Source organism: Lepidochelys olivacea (assembly GCF_965140295.1).
Source record: "Lepidochelys olivacea isolate rLepOli2 genome assembly, chromosome: 5".
Lineage (NCBI taxonomy): Eukaryota > Metazoa > Chordata > Testudines > Cheloniidae > Lepidochelys > Lepidochelys olivacea.
The window spans coordinates 60,392,345-60,420,248 of record NC_140415.1 but is presented as its reverse complement, the minus strand read 5'-3'; the positions used below and the strand labels follow the sequence as shown (position 1 = coordinate 60,420,248).

General features: G+C 37.7%; 1 protein-coding gene across 5 annotated transcripts in view; it reads left to right on the top strand.

Annotated features, from left to right (window-relative positions):
* ARB2A (ARB2 cotranscriptional regulator A) overlaps positions 1-27,904 on the top strand; it is a 386,066-nt gene that overhangs the window by 244,798 nt on the left and 113,364 nt on the right. For all 5 annotated transcript variants that reach the window (XM_084629685.1, XM_084629683.1, XM_084629684.1 and 2 more), the window contains one exon: positions 25,969-26,085. In XM_084629685.1, the coding sequence (XP_084485811.1) occupies positions 25,969-26,085 (117 nt within the window). The remainder of the gene's footprint in view (positions 1-25,968; positions 26,086-27,904) is intronic.

Genomic DNA, 27,904 nt, shown 5'->3' with positions numbered 1-27,904 from the left:
TACAGCATCATTGCCTCTGAAGTGTTAATTTTTTTTGGACAGTTTGGGTTATGGTACATATGTGTATGTACAGCACCTAGCACAGTAGGTTCTGAGTTTGGTTGGGGCCTCTAGGCACCTAGTGTGATAAAAATAATGATGATAATAATAATACATAAATAATAAAGACAAACCCATCATGATTCTCCGAGGCTGCAAAGCCAAGAATTTTCTCTTTACCTCTTCATAAATAAATATAGATTTTCACAGGTAAGTAGAGCCTAAATAATTACCTTCTTTTTATTAAAATAAAGATAATACCATGGGGAATAGCATACCACACACAATTTTATATTATTGATACCTTTTGTTAAGTGCAGTCCCAGTGAAGTTTCTTCCAGTTTAATTGTTGTGAGCAAAGTGTCAGCTAAAAGATAGAACCAATTCAAGATTTACTTCACCTATAACTATATTTGGTAGGTTTGCATAAATCTGTGGAAACACTGAGAGTATGTATACATATATGTGTAAATGTGCAAAGTTAAACTTATGTATATAATGCACATTCCTTAAGATTCCTTATTTTCATCCCTCTCTTTCTTTTTCATAAACATTAAAGTAACATTCAGCATTTTTAAAATAATTCATAATTGATAAATAAGTAGGAGATGCATTACATAGGAAATATCTGATACGTTCTGGAAATCAAATAAATATGTCCTACTTTGCAATTTACCACACTCTGTCTGCCTGTCTATAGTCATGTATGCACTTAAACATGTCACATATTCCATGTATAAAATTCTTAATCGGTGTTAGCACAGTAATTTCTATATCATCAAAGACCTATTGACGCTGATAATGTAGGAGGTATTTTCAGTCCTTCCTTATTTTCCCCTGACCTCTTACACACTGACACACTCCCCTTCAATCACTCCATTTCCACCCAGCTGCATCCCAGGTGAAACTTCATGCTTATGCCTGTCAGCAGCAAGCACACGCTACCCTTTTTTTTTCAATGTAATGTGGAGTACGGTCTCATCTCTTTAACCAAGAAAAACACATGGCAGGCACACACTTAAATAAGAAACATACTGAAGGTTATAAAATAACCTCAGTTTTGGTTTTAACTCTCCTTGTAATAGAGGGATAATGAGTAATCCTGAGGTGCTTTCAGACTTTGGGACTTAGGTCATGCTTTTCTCCTGCTGTTAATGTTAAAACAAACACACACTCACACAGACAGGGATCACGCAAGCCTTTATACCTGTTCTTAGAACTATTGAATCAGCATTGTATAAAATGAACTTAAGATAAACATTACATCTCTTTCCTAAATCAAAACAATGCTCAGATTCTTCAGAGCTACTTTACTGATCAAAACTGACTCTGTCAGCAAATCCAGTATAATCTGTATAACATTTTCTACTGCAAGTTGCTTGCCATAAAAGTACTTGATACCTGGAGCCAGACAGTGGAACATCTCTTCTAATTTTAAAGTAGCAGCTAATGTCTATGAATCTTAACTAGAATGGAAAAAGAAGGGTATCCTTCTGGCCATAACACATAACTGTGATCTCACCTTTGGTCCATCCAAACAAGCATGAGTCAAGTTGAACTGCTTTGGGGGTTTAGGATGAGCTCTCCAGAGGATAGTACCATGACTCATATGAAAATATTTGACTAATTTTCATTGTTTAGTATATGAAATATATAAATACTGGATATAACAAAATCTGCAATAAAATATGCTTTGTATATTTCAGTCACTGAACTATACTGACCTGCTAAGTTATTGGTAAATTTAATTATTAAAACTAATTTTCCATCTTTTTTTTAAAAAAGCATTCTCAATGGCTACATAGTCTAACTAAGCTTAAGTTTATAATATAAATGTATATCTGCCATTTAGAGATTTTAATGAATCTTAAGCAATTAAGGTTTCATCCACAATTGTACCCTAATAGTTATTGTAAGGTGTCTAAATAAGTATCTCCTGTCATTCTGAGCATTGCATTTCCAGTAATTTGTCTCCTAAACTAATGCATTTTGTGCCTTCTTCACTTTAAACGTGAATCAATTTATAATGCACATTGTAATCTTTTCATAAAAGCCTAATTATGTACATTGCTTTTTAAAATGCAAGCATGAGAGTACGTCTATTAATGCTTTACATGGAAAAACATAATACAAACATTTTGTGATCTGAATTCATTTAAAAATAGTCACTTGCACTTTTTATGCAAATAAAATTGGGCAGTCTTGTCAGGCTTTATATTAATTTGTTTTACATTAATAGAAAGAATAGTTTATTTGACATCTTATATATGTCTTTTATAGTGTTCAAGGCTTTTTCCTTCCACCTGTAACTGGTGTCATCTCATATCATTCTTTTATATCTTTTGTCTTTGTTTTCCTTATTTTATTTTTATTATCTCTTGCCTGTATTTCATGGCAGAACCAAATGCTAATGAACTTATGATGTATACCATTATTCTCAAAATGGATAGACAACTTTCTCTGTTTGTCAAGACTCTCTGTCGTGAAACGAAAAAGAAATTAAAGTACCTTATTACAAACAGACTGAGGATCATCCTTCCTAATTCAAATACCGTAAAATACGTGCTGAATTTTTGTGAAACTTTGGTCTTTGGAGATACATTTTTGAGACAGTGTGTTAACTTCTTCTTTTGGTATCAAAAGATTGAGGTAATTTAGTGGAAGGCATAGAAGTTATATTATAAAATTGTTGATCTTGGACCGTAATAAGGTCTAAATAGTGTTAATCTCCAATTAACAAAAAAAGGAAAAAATGTCAAAACACTCATTACAGGTTTAATTATAATTTCTGATTGATTCAAAACCTTCTGACTTTTCTGGCCATTCCAATTTAGTCATTCAGTCCAGGCTGCCTGTATTGTGTATTCAGCAGTTCCTATTAGACATCTTCACAGTGAGTGATTCTGCTGGGCTTTCTGACACCCGCTTTCATGCATGGCCTGCTATTCTGTGTGGAAATGTTTTTCTGAGCTGCCTGGAACACTAAAGACATCTTGGCCATGTCAGATTGTGTATATAATTTATATATATATATATATAAATAATACACACAAACACACACACTCTGTGTGCATATTTGTATATAATTTAGTAAATATATGTATGTATATAGTGGACTGTGTGTGTCTATATTTGTGTATATATGAATATACTGCACATGTGTATATATGTATGTGTATACACTCTCATAATGATAAGCCTACTCAGACACAAATGTATTTATAGATTTTCCTTTATATAAGATCCCCCATGAATGTTGCTTACTTCCCTTCAGATTTTTGTCTGTTGTTGTTGACACTAGGGGGCACTGCTTATCCTCCGTTGTAGCTTTCTTCTGGGACAGTGAGTAAAACTCAGCTGATTTCTGTAATCTTACTTTAATTAACAATGGAATTCTTACTACAAAATTCTAGGCTGTTTAATTCATTGTTATTTTGTTTTTAATCTAATGTCTACATGTAGTGTTAATACAATGGGTGGAGTCATTTGCACTTACAAACAAATACAGAATCCCATACAGTTACATTTTTATGTATTTATTTATTTTAGTTTGAAATGTCGATCTTGGCAAATCCAGAAGGCTAAGTTTGTCCTGTGATGAGGTTTAGATCCCTTGCCAGCTGTGCTTCTAGCCAGCAAGTGTGATGAACAGCTTTAGAACGAAAGTGAGAGAAAGCATTGAAGAGTTAGTTTGATTCATTTGAACAAAGGTCAAGAGAAAGATAAGCAGAGGACAAGAACAGGAAGTTAAAAAGTATATATCTTCAGTAATGAAAGTATCGTCAATTACATTATCCTAAAATGATTTGTTCACTGATTACTGTGTAATTATTTTTTAGCAAATCACTGAATTATGGGTAAACAATAACCACTTATTCCATTCATGGGCTATTTTAATAGTATATTTTTGGATGGTAGAGTTGAATAAATCAGGCCTCTCCAATACATAAACTGACAAATACATTTACTTATTCTTTTACAAATATCAGAAAATTAATATCAATATGAGCCATTCGCTCAAAATAATAATGTCCAGGTTAGATCATAACAGACACAATTTCATATTAGTTAAATGTGATTGTGAGATATGTAGTTAAGAAACCACTTTAATGTATTGATGCTTTATACATATGGAACATGTTTCTTAGATATGCAACTCAAACCCTGAAGTTTTACATTTTAAAAGGTAGGTTTTCTTACTCTAAGTTAACGTAAATGCAATTCTCTGCACTGAAAATCTACTTAATTATTGCTGACTTTCATTTAGCGAAAAATAATTTTTCTATTGAGTGAAATGACATATTCACAAATAACTGTGCATGTGTGAGTAACAGTAGTTGTGTCTGATACCTGAAAGTGACCATGTTAAAGCGATGGTTACCCAGCATAGCTAAAGTTCTTTCTATATATAAGCTGTACTTTTTATGTGACTAAAACACAACCATTGTCGTACATAATAATGTGTTTCCTTAATAATATTTTAAATTATTAGCTGAATTTATGGGAATTGATATGTTAAAGAGCAAGTGACTAAAACAGATAATATTTTGCACCCACAGGCTAAATTAGAAATATGCTTGTTTAGTCCACAATTCTTTTAAAATTGTAAAGTGATTTTTAATGATTGATCCTTATATAGTAGTAATATATACTTTTAAGTATTACAGTATGATCAGACTGCATATATTATTTTATGAAAAATCCTATTAGAAGTTCTTGCAGTGTTCTGAGAGGACAGTACTACAAGTTGTTTTTAATATGTAGCTTTTCTAATTATTACCACATAATATAATAGTCATGAGCAGTTTGGATTCCTACCTGTTCTTTAATAATAGATCTGTCATTTCACAAGAACAGGCATCACCTAGTTATGCGTTATCAGTTCATAAGCACTGATTAATCAATATGAGGCAGATTTTGTAGTCAACATTTTATGATTTGAAATGTTATTTTGGTGGTACTAACTGTCTAGAAGCCATCAGATGCCAGCAATGTTATAATAGCTTTTTTTCTCTCCTAGCAGGATGTTGCTTTTGGCTATAAAAAGTTAATTTCAGATCCTGATATACTTGCATTAATTTTTGAGACATTGGTTGGGTGTAGTATAGCAAAGAATAACATGAACATCACACCACTGTGCTGTAGCTAATTGTTTATTACCTCAAGCCAAAGGGAAACAGTGTTAATGTGCGCACCACAGTGTCTGTAGAAAAGTAGAAAACTGACAGAAAAGGTCTTAAAGATTTCTTCCTGAGGGTCTTGAGAAGAGGCCCAAGAAGGAAAAGGAGAAACAATAGCATCCTCATGGCACAGGGGATCATTTTCAGCACTTTTGGGATTTAGGCACATTTGGGAGAACATCTTAGTACATTAAAATAATATTTTATTACCAGACTACAAGATCAGCCAACGGTTGTGCCTCAGAACAGGAAAACTCATTCTAATGTCTACTTTTAAAAAGTACAGTATTTTATGAAAAATAAATGATTGAATTGCCTATCAGCTGTTATGTACACAATAGTTCAATAATATATTTGTACACTTTGGAATATTTGCTGACAGAGGTGCATGTTTTCTCTTGGTTGGCTAGTAAGTGATCTGTTGACTCTACAGCTATGTAAAAACATCTCATCAGCACCTATTATAATCAGCTAGAACTTTACTATAAATCATCAGAAAAAGCATCGTGATACACTTTTATACCAATACGTTTATTTTGAAATTAATAGAGAAAAATAATACAGAGTCTGTGCTTGAGATGGTCTAATAAGCATGCCCATGAGACATTCCTTTTTAAGTACTAAATGAAAGCTTTTGCATTACTAACAGGCTACAAAAGTTGCTTAGGTAATAAGACTCTTTTTCTCTTATCAGTAAAAATGAAAGAGGGAGAGAGGGTATGGCTCAAGGGATTGGTAATCAGATTACAAAATCTTTCACTTCTAGGTCACTGGTTCAAATCTGCCCCCTGTTTAGTAGTGGCCAAAAACCGTTACCAGCTGATGGCTTCTCAGTGGTCTTTATGAAATAAATTAGTGGAGTCAGTCCTATGGCCAGTGAAAATCACAGTTAGCACACATGCAGGCAGTGTCAGTTGAGAATATTTCTCTAAGTGAGACCAAACTACCTACTAACACATAGAAAGGATCCCTTCAGAAAATGGTTTTAAGTATGTTAGTGGAGCAGCATGAGCGAGGTGTGCACTGTCACTGCCCATGCTACATCTGGTTTGACTAAGGTTAAATGGAAGATTTTATTCTCCAATTCTGTCAGTTAAACACTTTTCACTAGCACGACTGTATGTTGTCAGCTTTCTTACGTGTTGCACTGGTGACTTTTAATTTTATTTGAACTGTACCACTCTAAATTATTTCTGCACTGATGAACTTGGCTAATATAACATTTTTTTAAATTGCAGCAAGTTACAAGTCCAAATAAAATTATTACTTATTTAGTCTGAGAAGAAATATACTGTATTAGTAAGTTTATTTTGGCTAATACATGAAATACTTTTTGTTAATGATTTTGGTGCTGTATTAATGATGTGGAAGATATGAGACTGTGGTACAGCACAGACTCCCATTCTCTACATGAACTCTGTAGTTGAAACATGTCCAGAGAAATGTTGGAAAAGTTCAAATAAGGAGAAATACTGAAAAACAGAATAGCACCAAGTACGTTTCTCTATATATGTAGTATAAGCTCTCTGAGTGTAAATTTTCCAGTGCCATCTTTTATCAGTGTTATCATCAGATGTCAAAATGATAGGTTTAAAGATTCTGCCCTTCTTGTCACTGATTTGAAATGTTATGTTTTCCATTAGGATGGGTAGACCTAGAGGATGCTTACTGTAAAGTAAATATTGTTTCTGTTCATTAATATATGAACCTGAAACTATAGCTATCTAATATGTGTAATTTGTACATTTATGTGGAAATTGTTTTTACATTTTATAGCTATATTGCTATCTAAATATAGATATACACACAACCATACATACAACTGTGACATGTTAAAATGATTTTTTTCAAAATTAAATGAAGTAAAAACCTGATAACATTTCTTCTTATGTGACAGATATGCTGTATATGTATTACTGTAGTCATTCTCATACACAGCACAGAGCTAGAGATTTCATCGATCTCAAATGAAGATTGTAGGTCTCCATAGATGAAACAAGTCATGTCAACAAGCTTTTTTTTTTCTTTTTTGCGCAAACTTGCCCTAGAACTGAAGTGATGTAACTACCTCTTCTGCTTTTCTGATGCCACAGGCTGCTGGAAGAACAAAATATGTGAATCTGCAGTGTGGAAAAACAATAGGTTAGAGCCTTTATTAAAACACATCACCAAACATTCCAAATGTAAGTGTCCAACAAATAGTCCCTGCAATTTTGAAAGAGACCTTAATGGTCACAAACTGCATTTCTGAACTAATCTGTAAGGCTACTACCCATACTTCCGTCAAATTCCTTCTCAAGACCCATGTTCCTGTGGGACAAGAAATAAACTACGTAATGAAGTCTAGGTTGAGTGGCAGGTGAAGATAGCTGATATTTATCAATTTATATAGGAAATAAAACCTTCAAATTATTTGGAGCCATCTAGTTGTATACATATCTAGCCAGGTAACTTCGTGATCTTCTTATCCTTTTTTTCCCCCTTCCCTCCTACTATTTGTTACACTCATTCATTGTGTTTTGTTTCTAGTTAGACTGTAAGCAATTCAGGCTAAGGATCATGTTTTCCTGTGTGTTTGTACAGTTCCTAGCAGAATGGGGAGCTGAATCTTGAGTGGGGCTTTTGAGCAGTGCCAGGAGGATTTTATAAATAACAATAATCTCGGATGCCATTTTAATACAACCAGATATGCACAGATGCTCTAATGCTCCTGCAAGGGGAAACCTTTTACCTGTACGTGGCCCCTCTGTCCATCTTAGAGAATAGTAGGTCACCGCCCTGCCCCACCTTTTCTTTTGATGTTCAAGTCTGCATTGGCATTAAGAACTGAGGAAAATGGAAGGGGATTCACCATATGGAATGACCACCACTGGAAACAAAAGAACCTAAGATTAGCAGTATAGGTGGGAAGAGTGACAGTTGATTGCCAGTTTCATAAAGTTGTTTCAGCCAAGAGTGAAGGTTTATAAACCCAAGCCAGACATTTTAAAAGTTCACTCATAGGTTATAGGAGGAAAAAAACAAAAATCCTAAACATTTATGGCACGGCTGTTGTTAAGCTCATGAAAGCTTCCTTTCAAGTCTGGTGTGAAACTTTACTCTTTTTCCACAGGGGAACCTGATTTTATTCCAACAAGTTACCTCAGCCTTCTCTTTTTTGAGGCCACACCAAAAGAGCTCTAGGAATAGCAAGCTCACATGTGTTCTGGGGCAATAGTGAAAAGACTAAGGGTTTGTCTATATATAGTTTTTGTACGAAGTTAATGTATCGGTTTAGAAGCTGATGATAAATTGAGGCAACCCTCTGTGGATGCAGGTATACTGGTATAAAGGTAAAAAGAACAGGAGTACTTGTGGCACCTTAGAGACTAACAAATTTATTTCAGCATGAGCATAAATTTGTTAGTCTCTAAGGTGCCACAAGTACTCCTGTTCTTTTTGCAGATACAGACTAACACGGCTGCTACTCTGAAAACTGGAATAAAGGTACTTATCTTGATTTTTCAGTTTGCATGCTGAACTGAAAAATAAAAATAAATTCATTTAGTTTTAGGTCAAATAAATCTTTTTTTTTTTGCATTGTTTTCTGTTTGTTTTTCATTGCAGGTCATTTTCACCTGTTTCAACCTTTTTTAAATTCAGCTAATTATCTATATAAATAATTCGAAACAAAAAGTCAAAACAAAACTTTTTGAAATGGTCAAAAGAAAATATTTGGAAATGAAATTGCACCTATTTAATTACATCAGTTTCCACACCAGTAGAGTTAAATCAGTGTAAGCTATGTGTAGACCATCCCTAAGGCCTCTCAATGTAACCCAGATATTTATGTATATAAAGGGAGTTTCTTCAAGAATTTGTCCCTTGAGTGGGACTAGCCCAAATATCAGGATGCATTTTGCAAGGAAGACACACTCCAGGTTAAGGTCCTCCCCAGTTACGAAAGGTGGAGAATGGAGTTGCAGAAAGCAGCACAAGATACTGGAGTGACATACTGATCTTGTGATCTTTGCCTCGTGTTATAATATAATCACATATGCATAATATAATCACACTGACATATGGTATATCACTGAAAGTAGCAATACAGACAGTTATAAGAGGGATATCAGGGAGCTGTCAGAGGTATGTGGCTGATGTCCGTAACCTTCACTCTACCCTGAAAAGCTAGAAACTAATTGAATTGCAGTGGTGGTGGTGGCAGTGAAATAAAGAACCCTAGAGAGCCTGTCGTGATCAACTTTGATGGTGTGATGGGACCTTAGGCAAAAAGAAACTGGTAAAAATCAGTTGCCATTTGGATCAGAGTATTCCTTGTGGAATGTAGGAGCAGTGAGTCACTTGGAGTACCGGGCAATGATTGGTAATATGTTGGTAATTGTTTGGTAATATGTTTTGAAAGTAAACACCAGGGATTGCTGGTTGATTGGTAATATGTTTTGAAAGTAAACACCAGGGATTGCTGGAGCTGCATGTGACCTAACTGTAAGGCTAGTATGTATTTTTCTTTTACTTTAAAAGTTTACAAAGAGCATAAAAGAGAGCCTATCTGTCTGCTCAATTCTGTACAAGGCACAAAAGAAGACATGGTCCTATTTCAAAGAGCTTACAATTTAGGAGACAGATAACACAACCAAACATGAAATGCAGCAGGAGAGCCAGAGACAGCGCATTTTACAGCATATTTTTAATATCATGGGATGTGAAAGAATTTTTACAGACATGGGCTATTATTTGTGGACTTCACAATTTATTTTTGAGTAAGGACTCGAAAATTGAGAAGGGTGGGTTCTTTGCACACAGTGATAGGACATGTGGCCTTCAGCATGCTCATTTTTAAAGCTGTGGAGACCACAGATGGGAAGACTGGGAGGCATCACTCGGAGTTTAGTGCAAAGACCAAAGGTGGAGTATGATCCACAATCTGCAGACTTGTTTCGTCTAGTCCTAACAACACCAGAGTAAATGAACAGCAACACTTTTATATGCCAGAAATATCTGTCAAGTGTGTGTGCGTGCGCCCAAGAGACAGAATTAGACCATGCAAGTAAATTATGCTAAACTCATTATAATGAAACTGTATATGATAAATAAAAAACTTTCAGAAAGTTCATTAATACTTTTATAAAGGCACTCATTACCATAGCATTTGGGCATTAGATTAAATATTATCTAAAAGCCAACATTAATTTGAACAAATCATACTCTTCTTTCCTTTGTTGATTTGCTGCTATCCAACAGGATTTCTTTTGACAGACCATGTATGCACATGCCATAAATACTCAAGTCTGATTTGTGGTAGTTGATCACTGCCTTGTGTTCTGGGCAATCCACAGATGTACTGTGCTGTCCCAAGAAGCATCAAAAGAGTGCTTCCCAAGCTCTCTAGTGTTCTACTGTCCTGTCTCTTAGGCAGGCAAAGTGTGTGCTCTCCTCAACAGCAAAATTGTAGCCACAGTTATTTAGGCACAGAGCATGAGGCTGGGTTTTAAAAATTAGGCCTATACTGTACATTGAGCTGGAAGATCTTTATTTTAACCTAAACATTTCCATTTATAGTTCAAATACTCTTTAGACAGCTTCATAAACACCATTCTGTATATGAAAGAGCTTCTTCATAATAGCCACTTCCTAATTTTATCTTTCTTTCTCCCATCTCACAAAAGGTGTGAGCCATTTTCTGCATGGTCAGTAGTTGTTTATCAAATTTCCTTCTTTGGTTTACTGTGGTCTCTTTTTCAAACTTCCAGGCTCTCGGTAGTTTGCACGGTATTTGTTTAATTTTGTTTGTTTGTTTTAGCACACAGACACCACAGGGCTTTTTTGTTGAGGGATCATGCACGTAGCAGCACAGTTTAAGTAGAAAAGGGAAAGGAAGTTATTACTGCTTTCTTCTGGCTGCCTGTAAAAATAAATCATAATTTGCCATTGCCTAACCAGTGACTAGAGAGTTATCTTCATGAGTTTATGTGACCCCAAAAGTTTCAGTTTATATACCCTCTCCCTTAGTGATCTTGCTTGTGGAGAGACTTTTCCTTCCTGAAGTTAGTCAAAGGTTCCAGGAATTGAAGTTGAAGCTTCAAAGTACAGGAAAAGTGAATGTTGTCTTATCCTATTGCTATAGTGGAAATCCAGCTGGTAGCGTTTAAATAACAAGGGTGTTAGACTTCATGTCCATCAGTGAGGTGCTCAGCATAACACCCAGCTTTGCTCTTTGCTTTTAAACTCCATACCTTTAGAGAAATAATATGTGTATGTATATTTGTGTGAATATATGATAATATAGAACTAAATCCTTAAATAATTATTCAGGCCTTACTTAATCAAAATCTTACTGAAAACTGAATGAGAACTTCAGGAGTTGCTATGCCGATGATTACCGCTATGCACACACTTTATATGTTGTGTGTGTGAGAGAGAGTATGAAAGAGAACACATGGAAACGGAACATTGAATATATACATGAAGAGCATATTAGAGCTGATTACAAAAACAGAAGAATTAAAAATTTCACATATATCCCTTTGGATATTGTAGACATGGAAGTAACATTTTATCACTTTGGAAATTTAAAACGTAATAAAACTTACTGTTTTACTTGGTTTTATTTCAAATAATTTTCGCTACTGTGGTCATTTTTAAACTGGGCTGTGGATTTCAAGTTCTGAATTACACATATGAGAGAGACTTTCATAACTCACTTGAGGCTTTGTCTCTCATTTGGTATGGGTCATTTTCTTAGTGATAGTTTAAAAAAAAATCCCCTTTCAACCCTTGTGTATTGGTTCTTTCATTCTCACAAATTTGTTATATATATTTGTGTACAGTAGCTTTAGATCACATAAAATATAACAGAGTAATGTTGTATCTATTTTAGTCTTATTCTATAAAAATCTGGAAATTGCATAATCTGGATTCAGGTTGCTCCTTTTGCTGTATTGCTAACTCTTGCAATTTAATTGTGACTAGTGATTTTTGTTGTTGTTGTTTTATCTGTCTCTTGAAAACATGATGAAATACTGCCAACTCACAAATTTTCCCTTATTTAAAATTGCCACTATTCCTATTTCTGTCAGTGAGGCTGAAGCCAGCAAGATGGCTGCCATTTCCTTAAGTCCATAAGCACGTGGAAGTGATGCTGCTCTTAATGAGGGCACTGGGGTGAGCAAGAGGCAGATTTAGGGGTTGAAGGAGGATGTGCGGGGGCAGTAAGGAGGCTGAGGGGAATGTCGAGGACAGTGATGGATGTGAAAGATGGAGAGAATGGCAGCTTTTCTAACCTGGGGGTGGTGGTGGGGAAAGATGTCTCCTCTGAGCAGCCAGTGGAAGGCAGTATTGTAGTATTGCCAACTTTTGTGAACTGATGTTCAGTCATTGGGATTTAGAGCCTGTAGGAGGAGCTGTCACAATAGCTGTCACAAGAAGCTCCTCCAATCACATGACCTCCAGGGCTCAGCAGAGCTGTGTGCAAGAGCTTTGGGGCTAAAGACATAGACCTGCCCTGCCACTGAGCCTTGCCTTCAATGTATGAGCCTGTAGCACAGAGATGGTCCTGGGACAGTGGAAGGCAGTGGAGAGAGGACTCAGGGAACGGCTGCTGCTGGGTCAAGAGCATCAGACTCAGCAGCAACATTCCCTGCTTCCTGCTGCCTTGGAACTTCTCCTGTACTTGGGATCTGGGTGGAGGAAAAGCCCTGAAGGGGATGGAGGGAGTAAAGAATGTGGTACATCTGGGTACAGGGAAGAAGAAAACCATAAGCTTGGTTTAAACTGAAATAAAAGTGTCCACACATCTTTTGGCACTGGTTTAACGGAATGAGTTTAAAATCATATCTTAAATTAAATTGGTGCCAATAGTGTGGATGAGTCCTTAGACTCTGGTCCTCTGGGCCTGGTATGGACACTACTAAAGTCCCTGTCTGGACTAGGGTATTGGCTAACACATGATCATTAACATATTTTAAACACTGTTCAGCACTTAGCATAGGCAAGGTTTTAGCACCTTTGAAAACACATTAGCTGGTCAACCATAGGTTCCCACATATTGTCAACTAGAATAGCTAGCACTTTTTTAAAGTTGTCCAACTATATCTACACTAGTTGCAAACTCAGTTTAAAGTTGTAGTATGTAACACATTTTCAGATGTGGCCTGTTTTCCTGTTCTAGACAGGGTTGTAGATCATGGAAAGAAATAGGTTCTTCTCCCTCCCTTCTCTTGTTGTCCCCTCTACCATTCCCTTGGTTCATTGCTTGGCAATGGCTAATAGAGAGCTTTTCGTAAGTTTAGCCTGCAAGTGGATTGGAGGGCTTAAACCTGTTCTCATGGTAGATGTCTTTCAAGGTGAATTGATTCTCAAAAGATTGTCAGGAGGTTTTGGTAGCACATCCACCTTCTCACCAGAATCTGAAGCTTTCTTCACAGCAGTAGGTATGTTGGTAAGTTCCCAGGTCCAAGTCAGTAGAAGAAAGGCTGGCAGTCAGAGCTAGCGGGACAAGAATTATAGGGAAGAACAAGATACAAAGTTAGCACCGGTAGTGAGCCTGTGCTGTCTGCTTAGCTCTCCCAGTGCTTCATTTAGATGTTGAATAGTCTAGTAGACAGGACTGAGACTGGTGGGACACTACACTTGAGGGCTTGGGAGACAAGGAGCAAAAGTTGCTCATTATCTCTCTCTCTCTCTCTTTCTCTCTGTTTAGTGTGAAATTCCCCTATTTTTAGATCTTTCTTCCATAATGTGACACTAGACCCTTTGAGCTTTTTTCTCATTCTCTCAAGCCTCTTTTTAAATCTGAGTGGCCGAACAACTTGCTATTTTACTAGATATGGTATTCAAATATCTACACAGTGCCTTGCAGGCCAGGGGACATTGGAAAATACTCTGTGAAGGTACTCTCCCAAGTTCCTTCCATAACCCAACCTCTACCAACTTGGGACAACAACATGAGACACTACTCAGTGGACTATATACTCAAGACTTTTCAATGGAGTTTTCCCTCTTCTTTCTTCCATGCTTTGATCAGCAGTGAAATAGTTAAGAGTGTTAAAGAATTAAAAGCAGCAGACGGTATGATTCCCAGCACAGGTAGACAATACACACACTAACTCTGCTTGAGATAATGTGCTAAAAATAGTAGTGTGGCCATGGTGGTACAGGTGGCAGCTTGGTAGCTGGCCAAGTACAATCCAGCCTGACCCCTGGGTTCAGGTGGCTAGCCTGAGCCTCTGCCTGTGCCAGTCTGGGAACACTGCTATTTTTAGTGTGTTAACTCAAGCAGAGGTAATACACATGTCCCTCTGAGCTGGGACTCTCATCTCCTAGCTGCCATGTAGACATGCCCTCAGACATACCTTGCTATTTTGGTTTATCCTCTAGTCACATTTTGTAAGTTTTCTTCAAAGCTATGAGGGATAGAGACTTTTTTTTTAAACCGAAAGCTTAGATCTGGCGTATAAGATGGCTGTTATGAGGATAAAGTACCAGTTTGCCAATCCAGTGCAATGCAGCCAATTCTAGTCTCTTCTTCCATGGTTCTGTATGGTTCCCTACCAGATCAGACTCTTTAATGGTAGCCCAGCAAATGCCTTCATTGAAAATATTAGCTGGAGGCAAATTGTCCATTAAATCATAGAATCATAGGGTTAGAAGGTACCATAAGAATCATCTAGACTAACCCACTGCCAAGATGCAGGATTTGTTGTCTCTAAACCAACCAAGTCAATGGCTATCCAGCCTCCTTTTGAAAACCTCCAGTGAGGAAGCTTCCACAACCTACCAAGGCAGTCTGTTCCATTGTTCTACCGTTCTTACAGTTAGGAAGGCTTTTCTTGAGATTTAACCTAAATCTGCTATGCTGTAGTTTGAACCCACTGCCTCTTGTCCTGCCCTCTGTGGCAAAAGAGAACAAATTTTCTCCATCTTTTTTTTTTGGCAGCCTTTCAAGTATCTGAAGACCACTATCTGTCCCTACTTAGTCTCCATTGGCCTGCTAAACCCAGGGTTGTGAGTTCAATCCTTGAGGGGGCCATTTAGGGATCTGGGGCAAAAATTGGGGATTGGTCCTGCTTTGAGCAGGGGGTTGGACTAGATGACCTCCTGAGGTCCCTTCCAACCCTGATATTCTATGATTCTATGATTCCTCTTTTCCAAACTAAACATACCCAGTTTCTTCAGCTTTTGCTTGAGTGGCTTACATTCCATCCCTTTGATCATTTTTGTCACTCGCCTCTGGATCTTTTTCAGTTTCTCTACATCCATTCTGTACATTGGTGACCAAAACTGGACACAGTATTTCAGCTGAGACCTAACCAGCACTGAGTAGAGAGATACTATCACATACTGTGACTTGCATGTTATGCCTCTGTTAATGCAACCTAAAATTGGATTTGCTTTTTTTGCAACAGCATCACACTGCTGACTCATGCTGCAGCTGTGATCCACCACAACTCCCAGATCCTTCTCAGCAGTACTGCAGCCAAGCCAGTTTTCCTCCATTATATATTTGTGAATTTGGTTTTTCTTCCCTAAATATAACCTTATATTTGTCTTTGCTGAATTTCATTTTGTTGTCTATAGCCCAATTCTCCAGTTTATCAAGATCCCTCTGAATTTTAGCTTGATCTTCTGAAGTACTGGCAACCCCCCACCCAGCTTTGTGTCATCTGCTAACTTCATCAGTATGCTATCTATACCTACCTCCAGGTCATTAATAAAGATGTTAAATAATACCGGATGCAGAACAGATTCCTGTGGAATTCCACTTGAGACCTCCCTCCAATCTGACGTCATTCTATTAATAGTTACTATTTGTTTCCAATTATTTAACCAATTATGTATCCACTTAATGGTCGTTCTGTCAAGCCTGCATTTCTCCAGCTAACTTATCAGAATGTCAATAATAATGTCTGGCTTTTCTCTCCTCTAGTAGATGCCTTTGGGGTGAGTGTCTTGACTGAGCTCTAGCAGAGAGCAAAATCTCTGTGCCTTCTACTTAGGAAAACTTTATATCTATCAGATTTTAATCAGAGTGCCAACATTTTGTCTCATTTATAGGTAACAGGTTTCTAACAGGCTTTGGGAGACCAACGAGGAGCTATTATCAAATCTCATAGATGATGACCAATGGCAGGCATGTTGACAGAAAGATCTGTAGCCCCAGACATCAGATGAAGATGTTAGATGAGTTTGTGTGCTTTCTATACTTTGGATCATGTTTTAGATTGACAGTAGTGGGTCCTATTCCAGAGGACTAGATTGCTCAATTTGTAGTTGCTTTGACAAGGCTCAGTTAGAGACTATGAGTCAGATTTCTACCATTATGACTTGTATTTCAGTTTGTGTTCCTATGGCACTGGTAGAAGTCGTCTGTTTTAGCCTGGTACCCCTAATTGGCCTCAGGTTTGGCAACTGGAGATGGACTATGGCAGACAATAGTGACGCCACACTTAGAATCAAGCAAGCCCTGTAGCAAATTATTCTGTAACACAAATCAGCAAGGAAAGCGTGTTGAGAACTGGATGTTCTTTAGGTTTATTATAGCTCCTCAAAGGCTTTTCTCCTATAAGCCCTGTATTAAGATTGCAGAGACTGAAAGAGGCTGAGTAACTGTTTTGTTATGTTTAAAGTTTTAATAGAGTTGCAGCCTGAGGTCTTTATAGCAAAGAACTGTATTATGTGAGTTTTATTTGCATTGTTCACAAAACAGTACCAGCAATATTTTTGGTATTGTCACAAAAATACTACTTTAATGTCACACTCCTGTCATCACTTAAATCCCTGAAAACAATGAAATTTGCTGGCCAGGTGAACATTTGTTGGTTTATACTTATTGTAATATCCTTAACACTTTTTTTGCACCAACCCAACCAAACCTGCTACATGATCAAATGGTGCGTTTCTCCAGGGAAGAGGAAAGCTCATTCAAACGACAGTCATAAAGCAGAAGTTAATCCTGCTCTAGGATGGACTAACTACTTTGCTTTTATGAGTGGGAGTGAAGTGAAGATTTGAAAGAGTCATAGGAAGGGCTTATAGACATATCCACTCTCCCAGGTGAGCAACTGGAGTGTTTAGAAATAAGTACTAGGTCCTCCTTCTGTAAGGAGGGGTCTTCAGAGAAAATTCTCCCATTTGCTCCCTAGCTGTGAATTCTTCTGTCCCTCCCCTGCTCCATTACTTTTACAAACAATTCACAGAGCCCAGCACGTCTACTGAGAATCTGCGCCCATTTGGGTGTTCATTGAAACCTGAGGAATACCATATTGATATTATATCTTAAGGAGCAGATGAGTGTGGAAGGCCTAGAGGAAGGAGAGGCTTCCCAACCAATTCAAATTTTTAGAAAGAGTTTATACTCAGTTCATGAAATGGATGAAATTTTGGACCATTTCTTATTTTGACTGAATCAATTTGCCCATTCCTAATTAGGAGTAACCGGAAGGGCTAAGTGTGCCAGAAGCCCCAGAGAGCTCTTATACCAACAGCTGTAGAGGATAAATTCTGATTCATGGAGCCCTATAGAAATAGAGACATATTTTAATAACCTTTCTCACATTTTTTAATATTTATTCCTTATTACATTTGTTATAACAACAACTATAGATATTATGGACCCCTCACATATAGCTATTCCCATAAGCATGCTTACATCTGTTTATAGTTTAATTGACTTCAGTGTGGTTAGGCGAAGGAGTAAGCATGGAACTAAGCGTTTGCAAGATTTGGCCTTTTATAAAATAAATTGTAGCATGCTGATAATTTCTTTTGACAAAAGGTGTTATGCTATCGTATATAACTTTCTAGTGTCACAAGTATTGATATTTACATTATGTTACAATATCAAGTATATCAGATATCTAACCGAATACAGTAGCATGTCAATTGACAGTACAGAGTTGCAGTTGATAACAGTTGTATTAAAATTGATCCACAAATAAAGAGCAAATATATTTGAAATTAATGACCAAATTTTCAAGGGGGTTTCAAGGGGGTTTTATTTGTGCAAGTGAATGTGATAGATTCTGTCACTTGACTGAATAAGTCAATAAAATGTATACGTGTAAAAGTATGTGCACAGATTTTCATCCATGCAAATAGAGGCAACTTGCCTGTAACTGTTTTAGCTTCCACAGTGCTCATTGGTCTGGGATTTTTTATACAGAATATATTTTAACATAAACATCACAACCAGATTATTATATTCTGTATGTAAAATATATATATACATTCTTAGGGAATAAATTATACTGTGACTTCCCTGTGTTGTCCTTAGTAAATATACATTTGATATTTTTATTACACATTTGTATTCTGCATATTAAGGCTGTATGTATGAAATATATATTTTGCCTATGGGAATGTTGATATGTCTGATGTTATGGGAACCTGTGAATAGGGATTGAAAAATTTTGTAAATTAACTCTAAAGAATTACATTCTATTTCGTTCCATAGAAAATTCTACAGAATTCCACAGATTGCTGAAAGCAATATTTTTGTCCCTTTACCTGGGATGCTATTTTTTGAGCTGCTCAGAGGAGATCTGATTTGCTCCAGCCAGCTAGCATATAGGGGAGCTTTCTCACATAGTTCCCAATGGGTGCTACATTTATTGTATGAGACGAGTCACAGGGGCAAAAAGGAAGGCACCTCTTGCTTCCCATTTGTGACTACAAGGCTTTTCCTCCACCCATCCATGTATTCATGTGGACATGGTCATGGATAGCATGTATATTACAAAATTCTGCTGTTGTTCCTGAAGTTTGCAAAAAATTAGAGTAATTGAGTTTGTTTTCCCATCCTCTGTTATGAATTGAATTGATTTACATAACTAATGCATTTCCTTTCTTGTACTCCCAGTTCACTACATTTAGCCTTGCATACCTGTAGATCCCATTGTAAGTTGTCTTTGAAGGAGGGATTAGCAGTTTTGTCCTATCAGGCACCAGTGAGATGGTGGTGGTTCTGTCTTACATATTCAGGTTCAGTTAGGAGAACTGAGAGGAAACAAATCCTGTAAAGAAGAATAGCCTTAATCATTGAACTCAGACATGCTTGTAGTAAATCACACTTACATCTACTTTAAGGGACTTTTAAATTGCCAGCCCAGTGTGAATTAGAATCAGGCCCAATAATACCTGACAATAGTTTATGAACTATAAGAGAGTGTGCTTTCCCATTTAAGGGGCACTGGAGTAAAGGACCAGACAACCCCTGTTCTCTGAGAAAATAGGTGTTCAAGTAGGAAAATGCGGCCATGGGGTTAATTGGGTAGCTACCCCGTGAACATGATAAACCCAGCTGTTAGGTGACTTACAGAAAGGGAGGGGCAGACAACCAGGAGAGGAGAATTGTAGGGGAACACTGACTCTGGAGAGAGGCTGCCTAGGTTGGGAACTAGAACCAGACAGGAGATTGGTGGGCTGAGGAAGCCTGCCTGTTTCACAGCACAGCCTCAAGGTCAGGGCCCCTGAACAAAGGGGAAGAAGTATGTGAGTCCAAGGATGAAGGGGGGCTCTGTGCAGCAGGCCAAGAACCCACATACTGGTGACTGGGGAAGCCTGCTTTAACTCATGGCACAGCCTCAGGCAGGAGAGCTGTGAGATGCAAAGTAATGCACACTGGAAAACATAAACCCAATTATACCTATAAAATGGGGTATAAATTAGCTGTTACCACTCAAGAAAGAGATCTTGGAGTCATTATAGTATAGTTCTCTGAAAACATCCACTCAATGTGCAGCGGCAGTCAAAAAAGTGAACAGAATGTTGGGAATCATTAAGAAAGAAATAGATAATAAGACAGAAAATATCATATTGCCTCTATATAAATCAATGGTACACCCACATCTTGAATACTGTGTGCAGATATATTGGACTTGGACTTGGAGAAAGTTCTGAAAAGGGCGACAAAAATTATTAGGGGTACAGAATGGCTGCTGTACAAGAAGAGATGAATAAAACTGGGGCTTGGAAAAGAGATGACTAAGGGGGGATATGATAGAGGTCTATAAAATCATGACTGGTGTGGAGAAAGTAAATAAGGAAGTGTTATTTACTCCTCCTCATAACACAAGAACTAGGGGCCACCAAATGAAATTAATAGGCAGCAGGTTTAAAACAAAAGGAAGTATTTTTTCACACAGTGCACAGTCAACCTGTGGAACCCCTTGCCAGAGGATGTTGTGAAGGCCAAGACGATAACAGGGTTCAAAAAAGAACTAGATAAATTCATGGAGGATTGGTCCATCAATGGCTATTAGCCAGGATGGGCAAGAATGGTGTCCTTAGCCTCTGTTTGCCAGAAGCTGGGAATGGGCAACAAGGGATGGATCACTTGATGATTACCTGTTCTGTTCATCTCCTCTGGGGCACCTGGCATTGGCCACTGTCGGAAGGCAGGAAGCTGGGATAGATGGACCTTTGGTCTGACCCTGCATGGCCACTCTTATGTTCTTAGCAGATCTCTGAACCAAGAGGGAAGAGTTGTGAGTCCAGGGACCAGGTTAAGAAGAAACCTGTCTGAAAGACTCTCCAGAGAGGGCCTGCATTGGGAATGGCAGAGCTCTCTGGCTTACTTAGTGTCACAGTGAGCCTTGGTTCCTCCCTGAGCTCCAGGGCTGAGACATCTTGTCAATTTTAATCCACCTGTCAACATTTTCAAGAAGGGGTAGGAAAGGGCATCACTTCAGAGATGAGACCAGACAGACATTTCACTCTCCAGAACCCTCAGAAACAAGTTGTTGGGACTCATCTTAAACTCTGCAGCTGAAGGACAGCTAGTGGCCTAAAATGAGTCCCTCTGGCTCCTCAACTCCAGCTTGAAAGGAGTGCAGTACCAGCTAAATCCACCTTTCCTCTGGCAATGACTTTTCAGCACTCTTGGTATCCAGCACTTCAGATAGTGGCCTTACTTGGTGCCCTGTAGTATACAAACCATAGGCCTGCAAGCCAGCATCCTCTGAGCCACTTCTAGGGTTAGATTCCTTCCTCTTAAGATTGAGAACAATTAAGAGGCAGAGGTAGAGGACTAATTGATCCCAGCAGCAGTTTCGTCATCCCTCCCTGATGAGGCAGTCAATCCCTTTGTGCCTTGTCCAACAGATGATTTTACGGCATTCTAAGACCCAATGAAATGCATGGGTGAGACTTTTAACATCCCTCTAGAAGTAGTATAAGAGAAGTTACACAAGCTGCTAGACATGCAGTCATTGTCTATTATTAACTAGACAGTCTACATGCGAAGGACTTGTGGCAGACTCCAGCATTAATACCTACCACTTCCAAAAGGATGAATAGACAGTACTGGTTCTGCTCCAGATGAATAATGGCAGCTACCAAACAATGTGCACTGGGACAAATTGTCTTAGTTTATGGAATGACTCGCACAGGAGCATAAGATTTGAAATCCATCATGCGAAATGGGCAGCTGATAGCTAAAACTTTCCTGCTGGCTGTTTTGATGCATCTGATATGTCTGCATGCACCATGGCCACATGCGTTGTGTTCTGAAGATCCTCTGGGCTCCAGTCATCGAGAATACCCAGGGAGGTCCAAACCATGATTGAGGATTTTCCTTTTGAGGGCTGTGATCTCTGAAACTCAAAGACTTATGAGGCCTTCCATTCATTAAAAAGACACTAGAGCCATTTTGCACTCTCTGAGCTTGTACGCTTCCCACCCACTCCAGGAGGAAACAAGTCAGACTTCAAAACTTTGCTCCATTCTGTTATAATCCATTGGAGCCTCCAAGGAAGAAGCGCAGGTTCCTATGCAGAGCATGCACTGTCTCATCCTCAGATATGATGCACTCGACATCTTCCTCTCAACAACAGGTTTCATGCCATCTTCAAGAGATTAGTAGAACCTTTGGAGGCTCTCTACCCTTTTCCTTCACTTTTGGCAACTGTCTTTTTTTGGGCAGGGGAGGGGGTGTCTGGATTGGGATCACCACAGACCAGTGGATCCAGTAGATTATCAGCAATTGATATTGCAGTTCCAATTCCTTCCTACTGCACAACTATCGTCCCCATCCCTCTTTAGGGATCTCACTCACAAGATAACGTGAAAGCAAGAGGTGGACTCATCTCAGAGCAATGGAAGAGGTGTCATTACAGTTCAAGGGTCAGGGGTCTTTATTCCCATTATTCTCTCATTCTAAAGAAAGATGGTTAACCTCTCATTCTGGACCTTCAACATCTCAACAGCATATATCTTCCTTACAGGAAATATGTCAGATTCCTAGCAGGAACATCTCATTAGCAGAGCAGTATCTTGCCCTTTGGTCTTCCCACAATACTGAGGATGTACTTGGCAGCCGTAGTAGCTCACTTAATGAGACAAGGGATCCAAATCTACTCATATCTCACTGATGAGTTGAGCTTTGGAAGATCACCCCAGCAAGTGACAATAGACATAAGTCTCTTGATGGATGTTGACATAATGAATGCATAGCTGTGATGTTTAATGTCAGCACAATAGACTTATGTGCCACAGACTGAGAAATGCCAAGTGTTCTGCTCCAGAGGGGCTCCCATCTAGACTCCCTTTAGATGCCTTTCTTATTCCCTGGACACTGGGACTAATGTATGTGTCCCATCCCCCTCCCGCACCCCCACCCCAGTCTCTGTGATATTGATGGTCCTGAGAGTTTAGGCAAGATACTGGATCAAGGACCATGATAGCCCCAGTACAGGCCAGGCAATTCTGGAATTCAGATCTGCTGAGCTTCTCCGTGGTAGCTGCTGATCACTTTTCCTGTTCTGCCCAACAGTTTCACAGCACAGCAGTCAGATGCTATGCAAGCTGGCTGACATTCACCAGAAAAGCTGTTCAGCTGAAGTTCAGAACTTTCTGCTCCAAAGCAGGAAAGCCTCAGTCGACTGACTTATAAAGCTTAGCGGAAGAGATTTGATATTTGGTCATCTCAGCACTATCTGTCTCCCTTGACAACACCCATTTCAGTGATACTGGACTATTTACTAGGTCTGAAACAATCTGGACTTAGATTGTTCCTTAGGAACACTTGCACATTCCTATTCAGGGCCACAATGTATTTTCTTACCCCACAGTAGCTAGATTCTTTAAGGGCCTTATTCATGTTTTCCCTCCAATTTTGGAGTCATCTCCCTCTTGGGACCTCAATATAGTGTTAACAGGGATGACAGACTCTCCCTTTGTTCCCTGTACCACCTAACAGTGAAGACTATTTTTTTAGTAGCCATTATATCCTTTTGACAGGTAGGGGAGATTCAAACCCTCAGGGTGGGTCCCCCTTATACAATGATTCAAAAAGACAGGATTATTTTCAGGCTCATCCCAAATTCCTGCTCAAAGTTCTTTCAGAATTCCATGTGAACTAATTTATTCATCTTCCAGTTTCCTTACCCAAACCTCATTTCATCTTGGGGGAAGCTAGACTTCATACGCTTGATTTAGGAAGGGCACTGTCATATTACCTTAACAGGACAAAACCATTCAGGAACGCACCTAGACTGTTTGTAGCCATTGTGAAAGTGAAAGGGTCAGTTTCCTCACCAAGATTATTAGAATGGGTCTCTAATTGTATAAAAACATATTATGATCTAGCTAAGTTAGATCTACCTACCCACATAAGAACTCATTTTCAGTTGCTGAAAAAGTGTACTCTGTGTTTCTGAAAGCTATACAGAGTATATTGATAGTACAGTACATTGTTCAAACTGTATAATTTAGGGAAGCTGGGCATGAAGATCTTGTAGGGGCAGGCAAATCCCTTGGAATCGTTTTTAAAGGATAAGTCACTTGGTGCAATCAGCATTTCCACCACAACAAAGGAAGTGAGAAAATACTGTCCAAAAGTATATTTATGAACTGTAGCGGTAAATCATCTCTGACAAGGGTTATTTAACAGTTTCCAGAGAGGAGGCAAGCTCCACAAGAGGTAGCGAAATTTCTGTAGCCTTCCCGTCCGTTTCTGGGAGCTCCCTCCAGCACATCACTGTTGTTAGCCTTTGGTTGTCCCAGAAGGTTTTGGTTCCTGGAAGTGATGGATCTCCTCCCTAGATCACCCGCTTAATCTTCAAATAGTACCGTATGACCCAGGACTTGGTATACTACAGTGACTCTGCTCATGTGGGTCTTTTGACCTGACTCTTGACAGGGTGTGTAAGAAGAGCAAGGAACAGATGATTTCTATAGTGTATGAAGAATCAACATCTTCATGTGTTTTATAGAATTTGAACCTATTTGGGGCCTTGTACAGTGATAGAAAATTTAATAATTTTAGATGTAACACTCATACCATTCAGCTCTTTCATCAAAACAAGCTGAATGTTTTTACAAAATTCTCCAAGGTATGCTGGAGTTTCCTGTGAACCATCTAATACTGTCCACTATAAGATATAGGTAAAGAACCACTGGTCTAACCTGGAATGGGAATTTCTTGGTTCACTTTGAAGTGATGATGAATATTTTCCAATTAAACAGAGTATTATTTTCATTACATTCATTTTAAAATATGCATAAGTTGAAAACATGAAATGCGACAATTTAAGATGTGGAAATGCAGCAGTGATTTGGTGGTAATATTAGTCGTACTCAGTGTAAGTAGTAGTAGTAGTGAAAAGGATGTGCATGTGTACTCTTTAGAGGAAATAGAGCGAGACAGTTTGTACAGGATGTCAGCAAATATTGCTTCTGTATCAAAAGTATGGATTTCAGTGTTCATGTCTGTTTATGATATGAAAAGTCATTCACGACTCCATTTTAATGATCTCTCATCCTTTCAGAGAAGTATTCTATTATGTTGAAAAATAGTTGATACTATTGACAAAGAAGGGCTGGCTTTATACAGAGAAATTGTCCATGCAGCCATTACATGAGAGGAAGTTGGAAAAATAATGACATTTAATACAACACATACAATAGTAAAAATACTAGTTGTGAAATGCAGTTTCTATAACTATAGTTCATTACATTTTCTTTGATCTGTTGTTACCAATTAGGGTCAAGAGATTAAAAACTTTTGTCTGTTTTTGATATCACTCTTCCTTTTCAGTCCCTTTATCTTATAGACCAGTGTTGAGTTCTAGAGCATCTTTGTCAATTCATGTGTGTTATTTGCAGCAATCATTTTATTGTTTTTACTAATCACATTATTTAGATATGTCATTGTGTCAAATTTTAATGGAGGCAAGTATATTAGAAAACAAAATAATATTGATAGACTGATGATGGCAAGGTGAACGTGTACATGAGAGAGACCACAAAGAATTCCGTGACCATAGTAGGAGTGCAGGGCAGCTAAATTAGATAGAAAAAGAAAAAAAAAACATGCAAGTCAAAGTAAGATGGTACATCAGAAAAACTACAGCAATCTACTGGAAATTAGTAGACGATAGTCCTGAGTAGCTTACAGTGAACCACGGGTTCCAGCTTCCCTGAAGCACAGAAATAGGAACTTGAAAAAACTTGTAAAAGGTGTCCTCAGGGAATCTTCCATTTTTTCACTATGATACCTTTCATCCTAGAATTGTCAAGCCACATGGAAAATAATAGGATTGAATAGTTCAGTGAGTTAAAAGTTAGTATTATTTCTTTTATCAAAAATATTAGGTCTTTCTGTATTTCTGGAACTGTTAGGATTTGTATGAACTTTAAAACAAGTGAAGTCAACTTGTATTACTCTCTTTTTTTTTAATTTAAAATCATTATCTGTGACTAAACAGACACCATTCAAGTGAAAAAGGAACTTAAAGCCCATATTTTTTAACAGATGATTCAACGAGAGGCAGATGTAAAGAATAAGGTAACTGCTGTGGCGTTGACAGACTCTGTTCACAATGTGTGGCATCAAGAAGCTGGCAAAACTATTCGAGAATGGATGCGAGAGGTGAGAATGGTTTTTTAAAGAGTTGGGGCAGACAATGCTATATATGATTCTACAAACATGTATTTAAATACTGATCTCTTCCATTTCTTTAAGATACACAAGGAAGCATTGTTAAAGAACTGTGTAAACAGCATGCCTACATCTGTCCCTGAAATAATTTCGATTAAAAACATTTTTGAAACTTAGTCACCAGAGAAAACCAATCAAAAATTACTGTAGTTTTCTTTTCTACTACACAGCAAAGTATACACAAATATCATGTAAGGCACATGATCTGGTAACAGAGTAGGGTACTGGGAGGCACTTAGGACTCCTGGATTCTGAATCTGCTTGCTTTGTGACCTTGGAGCAAGTCCTTTAACCTTTTTGTGCCTCAGTTTATGATCTGTAGAACTCATGTAAATTTATCCACCTCACACAAATGTTATGGGATTTAATTGTTTATAAAGTACTTTAAAGATCCTTTGATGAAAGGTCAAAGCATTCTTATTACTTCTATACTATGGGAACTGCTGGTTGATCTGAGGTTAACCTGATATTGGTTTATGGCCAGCAAGCACAACTTCTCTTCCGTGGGTAGAACATAACGGAATACATTTATTACGCTTTTTAAGACTTAAGTATGGGATAGCTGCAATTGAAAAAGAGAGAAATAATTTGTAATGTGAGATCAACTAAACTCTTGTTTGTGAATCTGTGTTCCTGATCAAATAAAGGTCATACTGTTGTCATTGGGAATGTTTTCTGTATTTATCTAGTCTTATTTTGACATTTTAAAACAAGCAATATATATTCCTAATATAAACTAATTTATCCTGTACTTTTTAATAGGAGTGAGTTTTCCTGTGGATTTAGTGAAACATTGTTTATAGGCTGCCTATTCCTAACTTAACCTTATCATTTTATAGGCCATGACTGATGGGAATAGAGAATCACCTGGGATGCAGTCTGACAGCTCTGACTTAAATGTTAAAAATATAAAGAATACTAACCCCTCTAGGCTCTGTCAGAAAAATCCCCATTTTTCTGTGGGAAATCAAACCCTTAAAATATATGTTACACGGTAGAAACTGAAAATGTTAAGTCCTATAATTTGAATCTGACAACTCATTTTTCTCTGAACATTTAGTCTGAATGAGACAAGTACATTACCTTTAATTTCATTTACAGAAAGTAGATGTTAAAGAATAAGTAACATGATTAATGGCCTAAAACGTGGATGGAGTGTCATAACTTTACATTAGCATTGGAAATCTCCTATAAGAAGTATTTTTACATATGTGAAGTGTAGGTGAGTGGTATTAAGACTAACATATCACCTAGCTATCTCTCACTTAATCAGGTTTAGGGCTACTGGTAGAATGAATAATAATTAAAATGTACACCTAATCTCTGTCTGTCTGTAGTGCTAATTGCTGTCATTGAAAGAATGAATTGTTTAAAAAGTCATTCTTCATTGAAACTATCTCTCCTGTATCATTGGTGGCCTATTTTTAGTACCTGTAGAAGTCATGATTTTTGAATTTATTAGGAGCTGTGATGAATGATAAAACAAATCATCCATTTACATATCTTGACACTGCTTTCGAGAATACTTATTTCTAACAGGCAAGTGTCACATTGCACATAAAAGCTGGTTAATTGTGTGCTAATCTTCTGTATTATCTCAACTCTATGATGTAGTGTTCTAGCAGTAGTTAGTATTAATTTTATTTATTTCAAATGAATGTAATACCTAATAAAAATCTAAATTCTTTTATAATTTCTTACATTTGCTGTTTTACATTCAGTTGTTAATTAAAATTAAGTATGCAAATTA